The sequence below is a fragment of the Lentinula edodes genome (genome assembly GCF_021015755.1).
Source record: "Lentinula edodes strain Le(Bin) 0899 ss11 chromosome Unknown C8R40scaffold_3, whole genome shotgun sequence".
Lineage (NCBI taxonomy): Eukaryota > Fungi > Basidiomycota > Agaricomycetes > Agaricales > Omphalotaceae > Lentinula > Lentinula edodes.
The window spans coordinates 1,378,723-1,399,187 of record NW_025764309.1 but is presented as its reverse complement, the minus strand read 5'-3'; the positions used below and the strand labels follow the sequence as shown (position 1 = coordinate 1,399,187).

Here is a 20,465-nt window from a genome sequence, read left to right as displayed (position 1 = left end):
CTACAGGGGTAGACTTCGTTACTGTTACTAGTTCACAAATCCTTGGGATCTTCTCTCTCATCGAGGGCACTTTAGACTTTTGGTCTTAGCTTTTAATGCTTCATACTTCCTTTTGCGGATGGATACACGCTGCACCAAGTGGGTGTATCATATACAAGCCCGCAATATTATGTTGTCCTATCTTTATGTGTTTAACTTTTTTTGCCTTAATTGTGTACTAGTACATACTAGACTCAAAATACTTACAAACTGTAGAACCGTATCGTATGTACTCCATAGTGAGATATATAAACTCATATAGCCTCCTCAGATTCTATGACTGGTGGTTAATCAATTATCACGCATCTCTACGGGTGGCCTGAGTTACGCTGCTCAATCATGTCAATGATGGCCGATGTGGATTGATTACTAGGATAGGATAGGATATGAATTATACTAGTAAACCTTTTTCACAGCTACAGGTTGACCTGCGTAAAATTGTCAAGTCATGATGAATTTGATCTAAGCCTTCATGTCTTCGCTTTGGATTCATAAAAAGCAAAGTCGAAAGGCATGCACGGTAGATCAGGAAAGCGACATTGAACTCATCGAGAGTTCGTAGATGCAGCTTTGACCGGTCCGTGCGCACATTTCTACACCTGCTTTCCTACCGCCACGGTCTTGATGACCTCGCTCATCCTCGCAACGCTGGGCGTTTTTATTGTAATCTCATGTCCTCCTTCTCTTTCTGCTCCGATTATCGGTTCTTATCCTATATCTAATCTGTCCGCTGAAACTGTCTATGAAACCGCCACGATCTTTACAACGGAGACTGTACAAAATACTATGTTTTCTCCGACGCCGACAAGTTTTCCAACATATCCTGCCCCAACTGTCGAAATCATAGATGGGAAGATTCTCGCACTCCCACCAGAAACGACTTCAACGGTTACGGAATTCGTTACAGCGATAGTTACTGTGCTGCCAATCTCTACTTCCACATCTACAGTCGAAGTTGTCGTTACTGATACCGTAACACCAAGTACTGCCATTCAAGCGACCACCACCGTAGACACTGTCACTGTCGTTCCTTCCCCTTCAAAGCCGACAACCTGGACGGCACCTGCGCAAATGACCGATCTTTCAGCATTCAACATAACCAATTTCGCTGGTGGCTCACAGAACCTTCGCATCGTAGATAATCTTTCAACGAACTCAAGTACAGAGCTCAGTAACTCTTCTGCACCCACCGAAGTTGTCACTTTCGAAGTCTCCAGCGATCACAGCTCGAACAATGATTCTTCGACCGTCTGGACCAATGCAACGTCGGCTTTGCAAATCTTGTATCCCGAAAACTCAATTGACCCGGCGCGAAAACCTCAAGGAGGAGCTGAATTCTACGCCGCTCCATTGGAATTGAAGAATGCGAAGAACGTCACCCTGGAGTATAGTGTGTTTTTCCCCCAAGCTTTCGATTGGGTTTTGGGGGGCAAGCTACCCGGTCTGTATGGCGGTCGCCAGGGATGTTCAGGTGGGGATGCGGCGGTTGACTGCTTCAGCACTCGACTCATGTGGAGGAAAGATGGTCTAGGAGAGTTATATCTAGTACGTATTATCGTATTTGATTTGCATGGTACATGATCTAACCCTCTATGTACATAGTATGCTCCGAAAGACAAACAAACTGATTCGTTATGCAATGATCCTAAATCCGTATGCGATGCTGACTATGGGCTTTCCATTGGACGTGGATCTTTCGTATTCGCCCCGGGAAGCTGGACGCATGTACGACAGACTGTGACGTTGAATACCCCTGGCCAACAAGATGGTTGCTTCACGCTTGAAGTTAACGGCAATACGGTTATTGACCGTAATGATGTGTACTATCGAGGAGCACCGCTTTCATCTTCCCTTCCTTCATCCGTTCCAAGTAATGTTGATTCCAGAAAGACAACCCCCAAAACGACTGGTAGTCACACTAGTGCAACTTCCGCCACCTCACCTGCACGCATACACCAGCCTCAACCTTCTGATTCCGGTGACCTGTTTGGTCCCGGGGGTCTTTTAGGTGGAATACTCAAACGAGCAAACCAAGAAGTGGTCATCTCAGAGGAAATAAATGGCAAACAGCAATCTCTTCGCTTGAAAACTTCCAACGCAGATACAGTACCTGACGGCAATGCGGATAACGACGATAACGACGATCCGGAAAATCCGAGCCTTCCTTTACTTGGAAATACGTTACAAGGACATTCTACCGCATCAGATCAACCACCTGGTTTCATTGGACTATTCTTCAGGTATACATTTTTCTTTGTGTGTTGTTATCGCTTATCACGACTGACGGAACATTGTATAGTACCTTCTTTGGTGGCCACGAAAAGCAATATGCTTCTCCAGAGGACCAATTGGTGTGGTTCAAGGATTTCGCGATGTCGAACAACGGATGATAAAGTTGTACTTGTGTGCTATGACAATGATTGAGGATAAGACGGACATTTCTATACCTACTTTCGCTTGCCTTCTCAAAGCTAAAACCAAGCTAAAACATCTTTAGTCCCTGTTCGCTCTCTACTCATACGTGGACGTCTTTGCCCTGAATCTCGGGTGCTTGTATCCCTCAACCAAACATGTCAATTCAACTGGTTTTCCTTGACACTTTTACTGACTTACAGGGTTTTCAGAAAATAATGTCAGTTGCAAAAAAAGAACGAAAAAATAAAATCCAAAAGGTATGCGAGTGATCATGATTCGGCGAGCCCACAAGTAAATCGGGGCAGTCCCAGTGAGGTTACACACAAAAGTTCCCATCGCACGTAGATAGATAGGTAGGTTAACCGACACAGTCCCATTGAGGAACAGCCGGGGCCCATGCTGCACACATTGCGCTTAGATGCGTGCCACGGACATCCAGCACTTACACTAATTTCTCTTGATCATCAGTTGGCAGCGATAAATGTCTCCAACCAGTCTCTAACCTTCCGACGGCCAGGGCAAGATCGAGGGATCCTTGCTGAACGTTCCGAAACAAAAGATGGGTACCAATACTTCAGCATGACTTTCACTGAAGTACTTTCACCCTCTTTTGCATCTTGACTTCTACTACCATCCCAGCGCTGGTTCGGTATGACAATGCGCACATTTGCATTTTTACTCGCTGACCCCGGTTCTTTATAGCTAGTTCCAAGTATAATTGCTGGTCAAATCACTACCGCTGGAATAAAACCACTTTGACCCACCCTTCGTCGCTGTCAGTCTCGAGAACGTCTGGCGAAGGTCCATTTCAACCTCCGTCACAGATTTCGAAAATGTTTCTTCGGTCTACCTCCCTATCCTGTGGCTCTCAAAGCTTGTTCGTCCTCCTCTGGATTTGGACCAGCTTCCTGGCTGGTGCTGTCTCTGCATCCCCTTTGCCTTTAGGCGACGGAATGAATAAAATCGAAATCAGGAATGCCCCTGACCAATTCCCCAGTCATGAAAGTATCCACAGTACTCGAATGGGCATTTACACCCCAAGAGGTAGTACCAGTTCCGCTCGAAATCCTCCTTAATTTTACTAATCCTCCTACAATGAACACAAGAGCCTACGAAATACACAGTTGACGTCGGTTACAGCATCAGATTTGAGGGGGATAGATTGGAGTACTGGTCTCTCTACTTCGGCAAAGATATCCTCGAAGCTATTCCTGGAAAGGACTCTCGAACTTGGGATCCCCGCACACAGGCCTTGGTACCCAACCATCGACATTCCGATCTGGAACAGATGGGAGATTTAGGAAGCAGCTACCAACACCATTGGCTCGGGAAAGCGAATTTCGAGAACGAGTCAGAAGCGCTAGGCATCTTCCAGAAGCTGGGCAGTAAGGAGGGTAACGAACTGATTAAAATGCCTCCTGCGAGTACGATAGGAGGGCTCAGTTTGGACTATGGAAGGCTTGTGCTAGAGCATTTGAAGAAGGAGGGGCATATTGAGGATGATGTGATGAAAAGATATATGGAGAGTTATAAGGTGGGTTATAGGCGGGTCTCGGAGAATCGTTTCGGTGTAGTTTGGGATCCTCCAGCATGACCTAGGTTGCCCCTAATTCCATTCTTTCCTCGTAATATAAATCAGTTTCATTGATTTTGAGACGATGACCAAAAAATGTGTGCCATTACGGTTATTATACACAGAACATAACCACCCCCCTGTATTAGATATGTGTGTTCCATTATTGTACAACATTTTGTAATATTGTACAGTACATGGTAAACTGGTTGTTCGGGAATCGGACCTCGGCAGTATAATTGATATCCTATCCTATCCTATCACGGTGACAATAGTGGATCACTGTTTTTGCATACAAAGGACCAACTATTGCACGCTAGAAAATGGCGACATATAAACTAATAGCACGTCTAGGGAGTGCTTCGCTCGTATTCTGTATGATGGCTGTCATATGAGCTTTAGATCAAAGCTTGGGCGTGTGGACCCGCGCAGAATAAATCACAAAGGTGGAACATTTATACTACGCAGAAAAGTTGGTCCGACAAAGCTTCAAAAATTTGACAAATTACAATATTGGGTCAAAAGCTGACTGTGGTGCATTTTTCTACTGGTTATTCATACAACAAACAGTCCATGATCTTCAAAATAATACAAGATATGTATGATACAGTAGTTTTTTTCGATTTGATGATGAATGTTTGGCTTCTAATAGTTATTGCCTTCGGTCTGTAATTCAAAAGGAGTTAAGTATCATCGAAACTCTTGAGTTAAGACAATGGATGGATAACAAACCTTTCTGTCCTGGCCACGCTCGACCATACCAGGGTTCTTCGTCATCTTGCCGGCTGCAACTTCAGCAGTACCTAATAATACAGATAGTCATGAGCACAACAAAAACTTTGCAGTCTGGTCCAGGAAACCCACTGCACGTACCTTTCATTTTATCACCAAAGCTGGGCTTGTTATTGCTATTGTTATTTCCAGACCCATACGAAGAATCGTCATTTCGATCGCCAGAAAAATCGTTGCCGGTGCCATAAGCACTCCCGGTGTTGCCTGTACCATAACCAGTGGAGCGATTGCTCTCAGTGCCGTTTCCAGCTCCTTTTGGAAGAAAGAGATTGGTTAGATCGTGGTAAATGAGTGAGTATTAGTGAGGGTGACTGACCATAGCTATCGCCGCCATAACTTCGCTCGTTCTTTAACTCAGATCGACCAGTTTGTGATTGTGATTGTGGTCCGAAAGAATCATCGTTGTAACCACTTGTGGAGAATTCTAACGGGAGAAATCAGGGAAATGCAACACGCTTTTGTGTAATCAAGATTGAACGTACGGTCACGACCAGGAGTTTGTTGGTCGAAGCCTCCTCCTCCCATCGAGTTGGAGTTATCGAATCGCGAGGCCTGTTGGTCATATCCGCCGCCAGGCTGGCCAGTAAATTCGCGTCGGCGGTTTTGCGATTCGTATGAGGAGTTGTTGTTGGTGTTGTCGAAGTTGTTGGGGTCAGAGTCGAAAGAAGACATGATAATGATTATATATGGATGAAGTTGTTGAGTTCAAGTGAGTATTGGGGTTGAATATGTTAGAATTGGATCGTTTTTGCGAAATTATATACCAAATGTTGGAGACCGATGACGATGCACATGACGCGCGGGGCCCCAATGGTGGTGGAGATAGTAAATGAGTGTGACGTTGAGGGAGCAGAGCAAGAGGAGCAAGATTCAAATTGATGGGCAAATACTCCACCACACCACACTTACTTGAGGGCTTAATTATCTGCACAACGGATGGTTCAGAACTTCAAGGTCTTATAGATATATGGTACATATGGACAGAGGACGGATACGTATAGTACAGCGGCTTGAGCTCATTGACTTTATCAAAAGTTGTTGCCTTCAACCTGTGTCAAGCCCATGAATATCGCGACCATGAAAACCGGAGATAGAAGGAACAAACCTTTCTCTCCTGGCCTCTCTCTACCATGCCACTGTTCCTTGTGACTTTACCAGCTGCAACTTCAGCAGTACCTGGAAGAATAAGGAGAGATCATTAGTGTTCGAGTGTAGTACAGGAGGGGATGAAGGTACCTTTCATTTTGTCCCCAAAACTAGGCTTGGTATTCTCAGAACCGTACGAGTTATCATTTCGATTACCAGAAAAATCATCGCTGGTGCCATATCCACTTGAGGTGTTATCATTTCCAGAACCATAGTTACCAGCCGAATGGTTGTTGTTTTCGAATTCGTTTACAGATCCGTTTCCGTTGCCTTAGATAGCAAGAGGAATATTAACGAACTATTACAAAGATGAGATTGAAGAGTGACTAGAGTCAGCTCACCTGTCCCCTGCGATCCTTGTTGAGAACCAGTGGTATCGCCATAGCTCTGCGCGTAGTCAGATTGGTTGGTACTAGCGCCGTATCCTTGACCAGTTTGAGAGTCGGCCCCGAACGAGTCATCATTGTTCGCGCTACTCGAAAATTCTGTTGGGAAACGATTGAGGAATCTCAATGATATATGTATATATATAGAGAGATGCACGTACGGTCACGGCCTGAAGTCTGGTTCTGTTGGTCGTTGTACCCTCCGGCGCCGACGCCAGCCATTCCAGAACTAACGGTGTCGGACTGGCCGAACTGAACTTGACGATTCCGAGAGGCAGGTCCAGTACTGTCAAATTTGTCGTTTGAATTGGAGTCGAAGGAAGCCATTATAATTTTTAAAGGTTGTGTCGATGTGCAGAGTTGAATAGGATTTGTTGGTAAAAGCGAGCCCTTGACCCCAGAATAAATACCAGACTGTTACGAGTCGAACGATGACGGCGAATTATTGATGACGCGCCATGACGAGTTGTCCCTCCACATGTAGATAGCGTGAAATCTGGGGCGGAACCTGAGAGTGTAAGTAGCCAGATGCGGTAAAGCCACTCTGCGATCTTCCGCAATTTTTGGACGTTCCTGGTTGGAGTTTGTTCACATACTGTGATGCCCCTCTCTTCCGAGTCGGACCGACGACGAGGAAGCTGTACATAACAATGCAAGGCAGTACCTGCCAATTGCTGTTTTGTTCCTTCAGTAGAAGAAGAACGGACTACGTGAAACCACTCCCGCAGAACTCGCATTTCTTCAACAGGAATCTTATTATGACTCGAATCTGATTCTGGACGTTGATAGAGCGTGATATATTAATTGAACCAGACTATAAACCCACAATTAGACTCAGAACTAATGGTGGAATACACATATAGCGTCGTACCAATCCCGTTCGCCCCGCTACCCCAAAGCCACGTCGATAAACATGCTTTTCTTCGTCTGCTCGCCCTCAAGACAAATCCAGAATGTTTTTCGTCAACTCTAGATGATGAAAGCCGACTTTCTGCCGAACAATGGCGCGGGAGGATTGATACAGAGGATAGAGTAACTTTCATCGCAGTGGCATCCGAAATACAGTATGCACCTTTCGATGCACCTCTCGATCCGACTCCTTCTTCTTCGTCTTCTTCCTTCGCCGACACCTCAGATTCATCGAAATTGCTGGACGACGACACAGCGAAATGGGTTGGACTGGTTACTGTTCTCACACCAGAGTTCCTGCAGGAACGATGGGACGATTTACCACGAAAGTTCCGGAAATTCGCGATGCGAAGCGGAAAGCCTGCTCACGTCTTAGTGAGTATGTGGGTACACCCGGAGCACCGTCACAAGGGATTGGGAAGGCGGTTGATTTCACAGGCGGTTGATTGGGTGAAGAATAGGGTTGAAAAGCCGGGTGTGGAAGATAAACGAGGCGATGTAGTCCTGGAGGTATTCAAACAGAATACGGGAGCGGTGATGTTGTATCGTGCAATGGGGTTCGAGGATATTGAAGAAGTTTCTCCTTCAATTTGGATGGGAAGAAAGATAGCCTAGCGTGACCCTCTGTACGTCTGTGAACTTTTCGGTGTTCGCGCAACTCGGTGCGAATTAGATAGTTTTAGATGTGCGTCCTTTTGTCATTTGGGATTGCATCGCTTTGAGCGCATAGGACAAAACCGTCTGAGTCCATGTAATCCTTCCTATCGATTTCCTTCTGTTTGTGAGAGCTCCGGAAAAATCAAAAGTCGCTGGTGCCTAAGGCCGACGCCGGACGGGAGATAAATGATACGTGATGAAGCAGGATGAAGCTTAGAGAGGGGACTGGATCAGGAACTATCAAGAACCGCCATTGCGCATACAACGCCTACATACCAGAATAGTGCATGCATGCGCATGCTGCCTTCTAGTACCTCCCAGTACCCAGAGTCATTTGAGCCATCGATAATCTTCAGGCACTGATAGCGAAACAAGCGACGATTCTACTGATTGGTTACTTCAGTATATGTAATTGGGCTTAACTCTGTTCAATTTACCTGAATGCAAGATGAGACGTTTTGGTCTCTGGAGTTCTGGGGACCCGGTAAACCCTGGTAAACCTGGTTAAGGAAGACAAGGGGGCTATGAGAGGGGAAAAGCACAGCCACACTGTGAGTTTACAGTGTGGCTGTGCGGCTAACTTCTTTGCCAGTGCGCGCGCAAAATTCATCTTCATCCTTCCCGGCGATTTCCTTTGGATAACTGAATAAATAAACTTGTCTGCAAGTCCCGACGCTTCCCGACGATACTGCTTCCCTCCTGGCTTAACAAAGGGTATCTCCTACTTTATTTGGTTCATATGCTGAAGACAAGTTCAATCGATGAATGCGTATTGAAGGCGAAACTCATTTCGAATGGTGTCTGACAAAGGAAGGAAACCAAGATAATACCAGATATTATAATGCACTAGTCAATGTCCCCTCTTTGGAGGAATCAAGCCTTACTAATTTTGAAGCCTTGAGAGAAGAGAAGGACAATTAGAGACTTCGTTCAAAAACCAAAAGATGTCCTGGTATTGTGTTTTTCACTCCCATTCTAAAAGTACAGGAACGGCAACAAAAGAGGGACAGAGATGAAGATTAGGAGATTTCGGTGTAGCGTACGGTCGGTGAAGTTGCCCTGCTTGCTATGTCTGGGGAGTTCTGCTAATTATGATTCTAGTCGTTACACCTACTGAGGCTTTAAAGCGACGTGCTTCATTTGATGCAATTTTTCGGGAAAAGTTTTGTATCCCATCTCATATATAACATTACATATTTAATCCTCGTTGACTGGTAGTTTTGCGATGTCTGATACACAGGTCAACGCCGAACGCCCACCACCGCTCACCCCCCCTCCACAGCGACACCCAAGCGAACACTTCCTCTTCCATGTGGTGGCTTATCAGCACTCCATTAAGACCCGCCGATGGCTGCGAAGGCCCGAGGAGGCTGTATAAGGCTGTATACTGGTGTATTATACACTCTGCAGGGGCGTGTTTCGACATTATCCTGTCAAACGATCACAAACGATCCTGCCAAGATGCGTTATTTTGAGAGTGTCTGAGGGCCATTGATAGTGTCTGGAGGCCTCTGGAGTCTGACCCTGGCTGACCACGACATGGCTGCAGCCGACCCGTATACAGCCCGTATAAGAGGAAGGACCTGAGATCAGCTCGCCTCCCCAAGAACTGCTGGCCAGTTCCATCGCTTTGTGAATTTTTTGTGCACTTCGTCCTTTCTGGAGCTTTCCCCTTGAATAATTCACAACTCGTCTGATGCTGCTTCTCCCCATCTACTTTATCTTGGGTCTTCTTTCCACTGTTTACAGTGCACCCTTCGCTGTAAGTCACCTGGCAATGCACGCATTTTGTGAAGGCTGACTGACCGCGACTGCTTTGTGTATAATCAGGCCATTTCGAATCGAGGAGCTCCGAATCTTCGGGCACGCGGGACCATCCTCGTTGATGTGAAATTCAGACATCATATAGGAAAGGGAGAAAGTTATGCGTCGGTTGAGCCTTACACTTGGAAAGCGCCACCTGAGGACGTTCAACGACGGGTAGCTCTCGCATTGTTTGGTGACACTGCCATAGACAAAGTTTCAGCCATTCGTTGGACGAACACGTATCTGGCAAGCGATGAGTCTTTTGAATGGCGTCAGTTAAACACACAAAACACATATCAGTCTGGATATTCTGATCCAGTCGCTATTCCCGCTACGGAGGAACCTAGCAAGACACATATCCTTGTTGATTTTGAATATTTGAGAGCACAGAAAAATAAACCCCCCCAGAAGCAACCACAAAATGTCTTCGTAAGTAGAATTATTCTAGTTTTCATCGGCTTTCGAGGTTCACAAAAACCTTGTATAGGACTTACTACAAGAGCAGGAAAGACTTAGAAAAGAAGGGAAGGGAAAGTAGGAGATTAGTATCACACTAGACTCGGTCTCACCTGTCGTTGAAGCCACCTTGTTTCCGGTAAAAAATGACCTAACTTTCGAGAACTTGCCGGATGCCTGCCAAAAGGGGCGCTTATCTGCTTCTTAACATTGCCCAACATTTTAGAGGCCACCTTTCAGCCAAACCACTCTCGCTAATTACAAAAAGGATCATGGCGGCGCATAACTCTGACCGTCCGCTGAGGTCCTCCGAGATCCCAGAAATTCAATCTGGCATTCCATATTTTGAGCGTCACGATACCATTTGTTCCTATTCGATTGTCATCTGATGCTTGAATATCATTTATCCTATTGGTTGGTACACACCGGTACATGGCCCAGTTAATTGTGCGTAGGAGGCATTGTTATCTGACGGGAACATCTCTACAAATCTGGTCGTCCGGGTTATGTCGTTATATCGTTCCCGGATGTCTTCACAACCCCTCACACGCTGTCGTGAATTGTTTTCGACCCTTCTCAATTCCCTCTCTATCTACCCCTCTTCAATCACTGAAAGCTTGAACCTAACGTCTAAATCGCCACTATGTTGGCCAAGGTGCTAATATTGTCTGCATCACTCGCCGGTCTCTACGTGATCCAAAAATATGTCGAGTTCAGTAGGATGGTCAAATCGTTGCAGTGAGTGACGAGCTTTTCTTCACTCTGCATACAGTGACCAAACGTATTATCTTACCAGGGCTCATTCGCGATTTACAACAGTATTTTCGCAACGCACAATCATTGGCAATATTCTTCCTCGAATCCCAGGTGTTTCACGAGGCAGACACGCTACATGGTTGGAGAAACACCGACGTGAGCTATATGCACCTCGCCCATAAAAAGTTTGCTCAGTAAAATTTCTATCTTAGCGTATGCTATGGCTGGTTGGGATGCTACACTAAATGTATGTCAGGAAGAGTGTAACAAGAATCCCTCTCAACCTCTCTTTCAGATAACTCTCCTACCTCGTACTTCTGCTGCCCTATCTCTTGTAGATGCTGCTGCAATCAAGGTCTGTCCTCTACCTCGATCTTCGTGGACACACGAACTCATCCATCCATCTACAGGAAGTAACCACTGCCCGGGTCAGATTCCCGAAGCCTGTGGAACAATACAAAGTACTATCGTTCTTTGGAGATAATATTGTCGCTTCAGAAGGCGAAGATTGGAAGAGATATAGGAAAATTGCTGCACCCGCATTCAGCGATGTATGATGCTATTGCGCGTTCCTTTTCGTTTGATTTGCTTTGACTGAAACGAGGTCTTTAGCGAAATAACAAGCTTATTTGGGACGAAACGGTCAGGATCATTCTCGATCTCTTTGACAACGTTTGGGGGTCTCAAGAATCTATTGTGATTGACCATGCATTGAGCATCACTCTTCCTGTAAGGTCTCTCCTCGGTCCGCTTCTGCTGCAGGATTTATTCATATATGTACCAGATTGCCTTGTTCGTTCTCGGTGCTGCTGGTAGGTTTGGACCTGGCTGTTTGATGGTCATATACTAAACAATGAGTACTTAGCTTTCGGCCGGAGGATCTCTTGGAAGGACGACGAGGGGATACCGCCAAATCATCAAATGTCATTCAAAGATGCCATACACGAGGTATCCATGAACTGCTTCATCAAGGTTATTTTCCCAGATTGGGCTATGGGGTTGACTGAGCATACCCGTCGGGTCCGGCTTGCATTCGAGGAGTTAGATGTCAGTCATATTCCTTTTCATCCGCGTTAGCTTCTGTTAACACTGGTTTGACGATGATTCAGAGTCATATGCTCGAAATGATTTCGAAACGACGGAATGCGGAGAAGAAAGAAGAAAGACACGATCTACTTAGTAGTCTTCTCGACGCCAGTGCAGACGACCCGACGTTCACAGACAGAGACTTGACGGGAAACATCTTTATATTTCTTGTTGCTGGACATGAAGTAAGCTCCAAATCTAATCATCTTGTCACATATCTAATAGTGTACTGTTACAGACGACTGCTCACACTCTCTGTTTCACGTTTGCACTGCTTGCCTTGTATCCAGACCAGCAAGAGATCCTCTACCAGCACATCAAGTCAGTTCTTGCTGATGGCAGATTGCCTGTAAGTCCGATTGTGTGCAATATCGTGGTATACTTCTTGACTATGTATATTAGACCTACGAGGAAATGCCACTGTTTACTCAATCCATGGCGTATGTCGCTGCCAACCTTTTCTAGTTCAAATCGATAAATTCTAAAGAATGACTTAGCGTGTTTAACGAAACCCTGCGACTGTTTCCTCCGGTAAGAGCCATGTCTGTTATTTCTTATATCTCATCTCACACATTTTCTACAGGTGAACGGTATACCGAAATACAGCGCCGAAGACACGAGCCTAACTGTCGGTAATGCGGCTGGCGACAAACTCGTACTTCCTGTCCCCCGAGGGACTGCTATCACGATTAACACAGTGGGCTTACACTACAATCGTACGCATACGTCGCTCTCGCTTGTCTCCTATATATATCATGAAGTTTATCGCTAGCTCGTTACTGGAAGGACCCGGAGGAGTTCAGACCCTCCCGTTTCTTGGAGCTAGACTGGCCTCGCGATGCATTCCTTCCTTTCAGCGCAGGTAAGAATACCGTGCTCAGTGCTCGGTTCCATGAATAAACTCCCCTCGTAGGTCCGCGAGCTTGCATTGGCCGCAAGTAAGTATTTCACGTACCGCTTTTCCTCACTGATCGAGCGCTTTCCAAGGTTTTTTGAAACGGAAGGAATCGCCATCCTCACGATGTTGATTTCACGTTACAAGATTGAAGTCAAGGAGGAACCACAATTCGCCAGTGAGACGTTTGAACAGAGAAAGGCTCGTGTGTTAGCTTCCAAGCCAGGACTAACTATAACGTGCGTGTATATTCATTCTACAAGCGTTGTAGATGAAGCACTGATATCGTAATGGTCAATTTCAGACCTATCCGAGTTCCATTAGTGTTCAAGCGTCGATAGATTGAAACAATGACTGCATTACATTATCCATCATTTGGTTGGCGAAGCTTGTCCCGGTCCAATATGGGCTGTAGAGTCCGTTCATGATTTTCGGTACTTCCTTCTAATGTTCAACTCGCTGTGATTGAGATCTAAGAATTGACACAACTATGTTGCTGGACATTGGTGGTGCAATTCCGGCGATTAGCATTGTCTATCTAACACCGCACTTTCTAACTACGGCGCTCACGTCGCACGAGAGAAAGCTTATGGCAGATGCATGACGATGCATGACTTTCCTTTCTTCTTCTTACCTCCTACTGTCATCATCCAGTGTGAAACTGGATTATTTACAATGGAGGCTTCGTCTGTGAACATATTGATTACGGGCGCCTCTCTTCTTGCTCTTTATGTAATCCATAAGTATCTGGAGCTGAGGCGAAAAATTCGATCTATTCAGTCAGTTGTTCTTGATTGGAACCGACATACATTGATTAGTTTTTGTCCAGGTTTCTTCCAGGTGCTAGAACACTTCTAGCCCGGAACTCGATAATAGGAGTTTTCCTGCCATCCATTACGGGTGTATCAAAAGGAAGAAATGCTTTCTGGGTTGAAAAACACAAGCGTGAGATATGTGTACTATTCCTTGACAAAACAATGTTCATTTAAAATCTTTCATTGATAGCATATGCTATAGTGGGCTGGGATGCTACTGCAGATGTGAAGACAAATGTTCATGTATTGGCTAATCCTTCCGTTGACTTCAAGTCTGCTTCTAGATAAATTTAATGCCCAAAACAAAAATTGTTCTGACTCTGGTGGATGCTGAAACAATCAAAGTGAGTTAATGACCAAATTCTAGTATCTTGTGCACTTTCATGTTTCAAACACTAGGAAGTTATGGCTTCACGAGCGAGGTTTCCCAAACCTGTTGAATTATATCAACCTCTATCTATCTTTGGTGACAATATTCTTGCTTCAGAAGGAGAAGAATGGAAAAGATTTAGGAAAATAGCTGCCCCTGCCTTCAGTGAAGTGTGTAGTATATTAGTCCCTCTCTCTTCTTGCTATCGAACTAAAATCTTACAATAGCGAAACAACGACCTGATCTGGGAAGAGAGCTTAAGAATAGCACTCGATCTTTTCGACAATGTCTGGAGCTCTGAAAATTCCATTGTGATTGACCACGTTCCAAACCTGACTGTTCCAGTAATGTCGATCTTACATCGATGGTATATCGTATCGACGCTGACAATGATATATTTTGATAGTTTGCACTATTTGTTCTTAGTTCTGCTGGTGAGTACCATTTTCTACGGTAGATTATATATATATCTCATATTTGAGTAGCTTTCGGCAGGAGGATCTCGTGGAGTGACAGCGACACGATCCCCTCGAACCACCGAATGACATTCAAGAGTGCCTTGCACCAAGCCTCTCTCAACTGCTTTACCAAGATCCTTGTTCCGAAGTGGGCTATGTGGATAAATGAACATACTCACAAAGTGGACCTCGCTTTTGAGGAGTTAGAGGTATGTGACCATCAAGTTAAACTTGCGAGGTTATCAAGTCTTGATCATACCGCACTGGCAGATGTATATGCTCGAGATGATCTCAGAACATCGAAACGCAGAAAAGAAGGAAGAGAGACATGATTTATTCAGTAACCTTCTTGACGCCAGTGCTGACGATCCAACGTTCACGGACGGTGATTTGATCAGTAACATTTTTGTATTCCTTATTGCAGGACATGAGGTTCGTCTGATATCTTCAAGTTTCATGGGACAATATTCATTGAACGAGTCTTCATGTTAGACTACTGCCCATACGTTGTGCTATGCTTTCGCATTCCTTGCTCTGTATCCAGAGCAGCAAGAACTACTCTTTACACAGGTGAAGTCAATACTTCCCGATGGTAGAATTCCTGTGAGTTTGTCGCAACAGTCTGTCATGGATGTACATCTATTTGTACATGACTGAAACATCCCAACATCAGATGTATCATGAGATGCCATTATTCACCTATACCATGGCGTATGTCATTACAAACTACTTGTCGCCACAGTTTTCACGCCGGAGTTGTCTAGTGTTATCAATGAAACGTTGCGAATGTGCCCAATGGTAATCATCGCGCCTTTTTCCTTATATGTGGCTTGACATTCATTCCATGTAGGTGACTGGTATACCAAAATACAGCGCTGAAGATACAACTTTCACCATTGGCAATATCTCCGGCGACAAGCTTGTTCTTCCCGTGCCTCGGGGTACAGAAATCGACATCAATACTGTGGGGCTGCATTATAACCGTGAATATGCTTGCAATTGAACATTCACGATACGTCTTGAAATCGTCGTCATAGCTCGCTACTGGCAGGATCCGGAAGAGTTTCGACCTGCCCGTTTCCTGGATCCGGATTGGCCGCGAGATGCCTTCGTTCCCTTCAGTGCTGGTAAAAATAGTCCTGCATTTCATAGGCTCCGCGGATTATTTTAACACTTCCGACAGGCCCTCGAGCATGTATCGGCCGCAAGTTGAGTCTTTCGTCTTTTGTCAGAGCTTTGCCGTAAGCGACATAATCAGGTTCTTCGAAACCGAGGGTGTTGCTGTCATTTCGATGTTGATTTCAAGGTATAAGATTGAGATCAAGGAGGAGCCTCAATTTTCCAATGAAACTTTCAAAGAGAGAACAGCTCGAGTACTGGCTTCTAAGGTTGGGCTTACGACGACGTGAGTACTATCACTGTACGACATAATGAGAGGACACTCATGATTTTCCAAGGCCGATTCGCGTTCCTTTGGTTTTCAAGCCTCGATGAGTGTTTTTTGTAATAGTTAAGAATAGCCATCGTCAATAGTGCTCCGAGTCAATCTCAGTAGTGACGGCGAGATTTGCCGGTGTCATTTGCCGGTGAAGGTTGAGATTTCCACCCATCTTTGAACTTAGCTAGATACAGTTGTAGATTGTGTGAGCCGCGGGCTCGAAGGAATATATATATACATGCTACTATGTGCAGTGAGCGATGAGACTAGAGGGATTGGGGAAGAGGGCCGAAGGTCCTCAGGTCCCAACTGCAGTGATATTCTGTTGGCGCGGTTAGCTGCGATGGGTGGGCGGGCCCATCCAGCTACCACTACTCACTCAGTTCGGACTGGGTTGAAGTTTGAGGGAGATTGGTCTTGAGGGTGTTGATGGCTCAGGTGAGTAGCTGGTTCAAACGGGGGGGTGGGAGTGGAAAGAAAAGAGGTGTTGAAGCGCGGAGACGACTCAACACGATGCAGTACCTGAAAGGAGGAGGGTACTGCATCATGTGCCCGTTCGAAGACTATGGTTTGCCTACGGGTGTCGGCAAACCGGCATCTTTGAACTTAGCTAGATACAGTTGTAGATTGTGTGAGCCGCGGGCTCGAAGGAATATATATATACATGCTACTATGTGCAGTGAGCGATGAGACTAGAGGGATTGGGGAAGAGGGCCGAAGGTCCTCAGGTCCCAACTGCAGTGATATTCTGTTGGCGCGGTTAGCTGCGATTCCCAAATGGAAGGAGTGCGCGACGCATCCAGCGAACCGCGGATACCCATGTGGAAGGAGAGCACTTACATCGAACTGGGGGCATGGAATATTGGATGAGGGATTGATGTAGTTCTGGCTGCATGTAGGGTGCCATGATTTCAGCATGCTTGCGGAGATAAAGGAGGAAGGCATCACTCTTCCAACGCCCGATGACCCGGACAGCATCAAAGGGTACGCCTCGGAGGAGGTACTCCAATGTTGCACCAATTCTGATTCCGTGACCTTGGATTACTGGAAGACCCCTCGCTTGAGCAATTTTTTGGATGCGGCGTATGAAGGCGGATTTGGTTAGAGGTCGGAGTGAGATGTGTCTTCCTGAGAGGTGCTTGTAGGCAAACAAGTGGTCCGAGGGTCCTGGGTTATTTACTCTGAGTTGGTTTTGAAACCACCGATCTGGGTCCGAAGAGCCAAGCTGCTTGGAGAAGTAGATGTCTTCACCATCAGATTGGTTAGATTTGGTGCGAGGGATGTGTAGAATGGTAGTCTTGAAGCCATTTCGATCGGAGGTTTCGTGGACTTGCGAAGGGGTGACATAAGCGTGATTGTTGGCAGAGAAGTCTTTCAGATTGGGAACTGTGAGTTCTCCGACTCTGGCTGCACAGTAGAAACTCGTGGTGAGGCAGCCTCCGCAGGCTGCATCAAAAGGATCGTTAGGGTCCAATCCAGTTAGTATGCTTTCAATATAACTGATGGTGAAGGGAAGCCTTTTCTTCCGCTTAGACCGTTCGGGCTGTAGACGCTCCGCCCCTTGAATCATAGTGTCGATTGGGGCTTTGTCAATTTTCCACTCTATGCCATGTATGATGTGCCAAGCACGTACACCGTAGATGTAGTTCTTCACTGAGGTGCCTGCATAGTGTCCGGCCATGGTTGCGATCCAAGATTGGAGGAGGTCGAGGCTGCAGGGTGCACGTTGAAGTTCGGGAATTTCGCGAGAGTCGCAGAATACATGGAAGGCGAGGAGGCCAGAAGCATATGTTTCGAGAGTGCTTTCGGCAAATCCTGCTGTGAGAACTGATTGGATGCGCTCGGCAAACTCATCTGAAAGGTCAAGAGAGTGACCGGTGGTATCACGGAGGACGCGCTTGGAGGCAGGGCACCATTTTGTTAATCGCTCACGAGCCGGACAATGTGGACGTAGTACAGAATGAATGGGAGTTAAATTGGATGGGTAACTATTCACAGTGGACGTTTGTATGTTACGTAGAGGGGCAGAACTAGCATTGGGGTATTGGGAGGTTGCAGGGCGATTACCAGGCGTTATCGAAAGCGGCAAGGAGTCTGCCTTCTTCTTCGAGTCTCCATTGATTGAATTCGAGCCTTTCGTGGGAGCGCTTCGGCCTAGATGGGAGACCGTCGCTAGGGTGAGGGTCTCGGAGAGCAAGTTCAGCTGGGGAGAGTGGTTCGTCGTAATCAATAATGAAGTCGGAGAGGTATTGTGGGATGGGAATACGAGGGAGGAGGAATTTGAGAGGACCGATTTTCCCTCGTGAGAAGGGATCAGCTGGGTTACTGGCACTTGGGATGTAGCGGGTGTGGACAAAGAAGTTTCTCGATGCAAGGATTTCGTGAGTGCGGCGGAATAATAAATTCGTGGCTCGGTTCCTACTCCTACCACTCCACCACCCTTCGACCACTCCTTCGTTGTCACCCCAGACTTTGTAGTGATGTCCCGCGTTGGTGAGGTCTGCGAATGTGAGAACGAGGAGGTGGAATCCTGCTGCTTCGGCCCATCCAATGTCTCGTTCGTTTTGATGACCTCGCCACCCAGGAAGGAGTCGGTATGACCTCCAGAAACCTTGGATGCATAGGCCGATGCCATAGCCGCTGCTGGCGTCCGAGTATGCATGGATATCGATGAGAGTCGCAGGTCCAGGGATGGGAGAAGAGATGGGAGCAGACAAGGTTAATTTCCACCAACAAAGATCCGCGTGCCAGCCTCGAGGCGCATGATGCTTAGTGAAAGGAGCTGCGTGACTAAGTTCGGCCTCGAATTTCTCGAGTTCTATTAGGTACGATCTGCCAATAGGTAAAACGAGGCTGACGTGGAGAAGCTTGCCGTAAAGTTTCGATACTTGTTGGGTGTTGTGTGAAGGCCGATTTTCCCATTCTTCGAGCTCCTTCAAGTACTTTAGGCGTTTGGAGAGGGGAACTGAGACAAGTCGGGATGAGATATGCCATTGGAAGCCGAAGTATGTGGGGTTGTCACAGAAAGGAACATCTTTGTCCTTAGCCCACTGGTAACCTAGGGGGAGTGTAATCCGGTCGATATCACAGAATGCGTATGTGTATTTTCGATCTACTAATGATCTTGGGGATACGTTTGAGAGATCGCGGATGTCAAAGGTGAAGTCGTCATCAAATTCCTCGAGTTGTCCACTTGGAAGAGTTTGACCTAGGAATAAAAGTCTGCCCTTGTGGTGCTTGAGGCCGCCTGTTTCCCGTATGCGTGTTTTGAGTTGATTTCTGAGCTCATTGTACTGTTTCAGGTGTGAGATTAGGATTCTAATCCAAAAGTGATCATCTACCCATTTGGTTAACGGACCAAGTCCTCTACCTCTGCAGATTTCTACGCCTGCATCTGCAACATGTCCATATGCACCGCCGGCTGAAGAGAGACCAAACATGACCCTGGTGTCGACACAGAATTGGTCAGAGTCAAGCCGGATTACTGCACCTGCCCACTGCGAAGGGTGCAATGGGACCATGCGATAGGCTTCCGACAGGTCTCTGACTGCACCTTGTGCATTTGGTGGCAGAGTCCATAGGAGTCGACAGGTGTTGGCGAATGTTCCCCAAAAGCACGGATAGAGGGATGAGTCGATATTGGAGTTTATGGAGGAGATGGTAGCGAGCGAAGCGGTGGAGATGGGTTGATGAGGGAAAGAGAGGTTTTCAAGCAGACGGAACTTTCCTGGTTTTCCTGATTTGGGGATCATAGATATGGGGGATGTTTGAAAGGGACCTATTATTTCTTCGAGGATATGTCTGGAGAATGGCCCGATCCATCGCTTGAGGCTGATCTCGTTATTTACAATCGATTTGAAGGCTTTTATAGATTCAGGGTCATCTAGTTTATTAGGAGGGGAGAACGTATGGTTGATTGGGGGAATACCGATTTTGAAACCGAAACGAATTGAATTTGATAGAGTTGGGTATTTGGGGAGTAGTCCGAGTTCTGATAGGGCCAGATGCCATGCTTTTGCGTCCAAGGGCGTGCGAATCCGTGTTCTACTGTCCTTCAGGGCAGTTTTCAGCTCCATGACTGGAGTGAGCACAGCCTGAGCAGCGGTGCTTTTCTGGGTGTGTCTTGCCGGTACAGCCATTAGGGCGCTGCCAGTCCGCGCACAGTTCGAGTCCCACATAGTTGCCCCTTGAGATTTCCAGGTAGCCGTTCCTGTTCCAGTTGCAGAGGACCGCTTGCTTTCCGTTCCATAGTGTGGTTCGTGAGCAACGGCGGATGTCGTGTTTGTCTCTGCCAAGGCATCTGTGACACCGCGATAATTTTGGCTGATTGGCTTCACGAAAGGAACGTGGGAAATCGGGTGTATAGTCCTCCTCTTGTTTGAGGTTACTGGCTTTGCGAGGGGACGTGGATGGGTAAGGATTGCGCCTGGACTTCGAGGGCCTTGATTGGTGATGAGGGTCTGAGACC

The 20,465-nt window shown here is 46.4% G+C and overlaps 8 protein-coding genes across 8 annotated transcripts; 5 read left to right on the top strand and 3 right to left on the bottom strand.

Annotated features, from left to right (window-relative positions):
• Positions 1-663: 663 nt before the first annotated feature.
• On the top strand, positions 664-2,429 carry C8R40DRAFT_1066171 (uncharacterized protein; the record flags this gene model as incomplete). Its single annotated transcript, XM_046225740.1, has 3 exons — positions 664-1,584; positions 1,642-2,279; positions 2,339-2,429. 3 exons carry the CDS (start codon positions 664-666, stop codon positions 2,427-2,429), a joined length of 1,650 nt encoding a protein of 549 aa, XP_046091145.1.
• A 719-nt stretch (positions 2,430-3,148) lies between these two features.
• C8R40DRAFT_462686 (uncharacterized protein) lies at positions 3,149-4,452 on the top strand. Its single transcript, XM_046235139.1, has 2 exons — positions 3,149-3,498; positions 3,561-4,452. Exons 1-2 carry the CDS (start codon positions 3,288-3,290, stop codon positions 4,046-4,048), a joined length of 699 nt encoding a protein of 232 aa, XP_046091144.1. The 5' UTR covers positions 3,149-3,287; the 3' UTR covers positions 4,049-4,452.
• Position 4,453: 1 nt separating this feature from the next.
• C8R40DRAFT_1262668 (uncharacterized protein) lies at positions 4,454-5,690 on the bottom strand. The gene is made up of 5 exons (XM_046233849.1): positions 5,302-5,690; positions 5,136-5,243; positions 4,901-5,071; positions 4,760-4,830; positions 4,454-4,693 (listed from the first exon to the last, which is right to left on the bottom strand). Exons 1-5 carry the CDS (start codon positions 5,489-5,491, stop codon positions 4,673-4,675), a joined length of 561 nt encoding a protein of 186 aa, XP_046091143.1. The 5' UTR covers positions 5,492-5,690; the 3' UTR covers positions 4,454-4,672.
• Positions 5,691-5,847: 157 nt separating this feature from the next.
• C8R40DRAFT_1166251 (uncharacterized protein) lies at positions 5,848-6,678 on the bottom strand (the record flags this gene model as incomplete). The annotated part of the gene is made up of 5 exons (XM_046230824.1): positions 5,848-5,868; positions 5,925-5,995; positions 6,056-6,235; positions 6,307-6,450; positions 6,513-6,678. The coding sequence occupies 5 exons, from the start codon at positions 6,676-6,678 to the stop codon at positions 5,848-5,850; spliced, it is 582 nt and encodes a 193-aa protein (XP_046091142.1).
• Positions 6,679-7,194: 516 nt separating this feature from the next.
• Positions 7,195-7,875, top strand: C8R40DRAFT_1034807 (uncharacterized protein; the record flags this gene model as incomplete). The annotated part of the gene is made up of 1 exon (XM_046223458.1): positions 7,195-7,875. The coding sequence occupies one exon, from the start codon at positions 7,195-7,197 to the stop codon at positions 7,873-7,875; it is 681 nt and encodes a 226-aa protein (XP_046091141.1).
• Positions 7,876-9,478: 1,603 nt separating this feature from the next.
• C8R40DRAFT_462600 (uncharacterized protein) lies at positions 9,479-10,347 on the top strand. The gene is made up of 3 exons (XM_046235138.1): positions 9,479-9,679; positions 9,748-10,152; positions 10,211-10,347. The coding sequence occupies exons 1-3, from the start codon at positions 9,614-9,616 to the stop codon at positions 10,259-10,261; spliced, it is 522 nt and encodes a 173-aa protein (XP_046091140.1). The 5' UTR covers positions 9,479-9,613; the 3' UTR covers positions 10,262-10,347.
• A 475-nt stretch (positions 10,348-10,822) lies between these two features.
• C8R40DRAFT_1066165 (cytochrome P450) lies at positions 10,823-16,053 on the top strand (the record flags this gene model as incomplete). The annotated part of the gene is made up of 29 exons (XM_046225739.1): positions 10,823-10,917; positions 10,976-11,091; positions 11,148-11,290; positions 11,346-11,486; positions 11,548-11,664; positions 11,720-11,747; positions 11,801-11,982; positions 12,045-12,206; positions 12,260-12,370; positions 12,424-12,461; positions 12,519-12,552; positions 12,605-12,737; positions 12,794-12,883; positions 12,935-12,959; positions 13,009-13,155; positions 13,746-13,861; positions 13,922-13,974; positions 14,016-14,075; positions 14,131-14,271; positions 14,329-14,445; positions 14,508-14,535; positions 14,587-14,768; positions 14,830-14,991; positions 15,052-15,162; positions 15,410-15,542; positions 15,597-15,686; positions 15,743-15,800; positions 15,866-15,964; positions 16,017-16,053. The coding sequence occupies 29 exons, from the start codon at positions 10,823-10,825 to the stop codon at positions 16,051-16,053; spliced, it is 2,949 nt and encodes a 982-aa protein (XP_046091139.1).
• Positions 16,054-16,757: 704 nt separating this feature from the next.
• On the bottom strand, positions 16,758-17,966 carry C8R40DRAFT_1034664 (uncharacterized protein; the record flags this gene model as incomplete). The annotated part of the gene is made up of 1 exon (XM_046223444.1): positions 16,758-17,966. A coding segment is annotated over one exon (1,209 nt), but the record flags the coding sequence as incomplete, so codon positions are not given.
• Positions 17,967-20,465: the final 2,499 nt, after the last annotated feature.

What these genes read in the sequence shown, in the direction of transcription:
- C8R40DRAFT_1262668 (XM_046233849.1), bottom strand. Translation starts at nt 5,491, where the DNA reads ATGTCTTCTTTCGACTCTGACCCCAACAACTTCGACAACACCAACAAC. An exon ending in TTATGGCGGCGATAGCTATG is followed by an intron (nt 5,072 to 5,135) that starts GTCAGTCACCCT and finishes TTCTTCCAAAAG; the next exon opens with GAGCTGGAAACGGCACTGAG. An exon ending in AGCGTGGCCAGGACAGAAAG is followed by an intron (nt 4,694 to 4,759) that starts GTTTGTTATCCA and finishes TTTGAATTACAG; the next exon opens with ACCGAAGGCAATAACTATTA.
- C8R40DRAFT_462600 (XM_046235138.1), top strand. Translation starts at nt 9,614, where the DNA reads ATGCTGCTTCTCCCCATCTACTTTATCTTGGGTCTTCTTTCCACTGTT. An exon ending in TTTACAGTGCACCCTTCGCT is followed by an intron (nt 9,680 to 9,747) that starts GTAAGTCACCTG and finishes GTGTATAATCAG; the next exon opens with GCCATTTCGAATCGAGGAGC. An exon ending in AGCAACCACAAAATGTCTTC is followed by an intron (nt 10,153 to 10,210) that starts GTAAGTAGAATT and finishes AACCTTGTATAG; the next exon opens with GACTTACTACAAGAGCAGGA.
- C8R40DRAFT_462686 (XM_046235139.1), top strand. Translation starts at nt 3,288, where the DNA reads ATGTTTCTTCGGTCTACCTCCCTATCCTGTGGCTCTCAAAGCTTGTTC. An exon ending in GGGCATTTACACCCCAAGAG is followed by an intron (nt 3,499 to 3,560) that starts GTAGTACCAGTT and finishes AATGAACACAAG; the next exon opens with AGCCTACGAAATACACAGTT.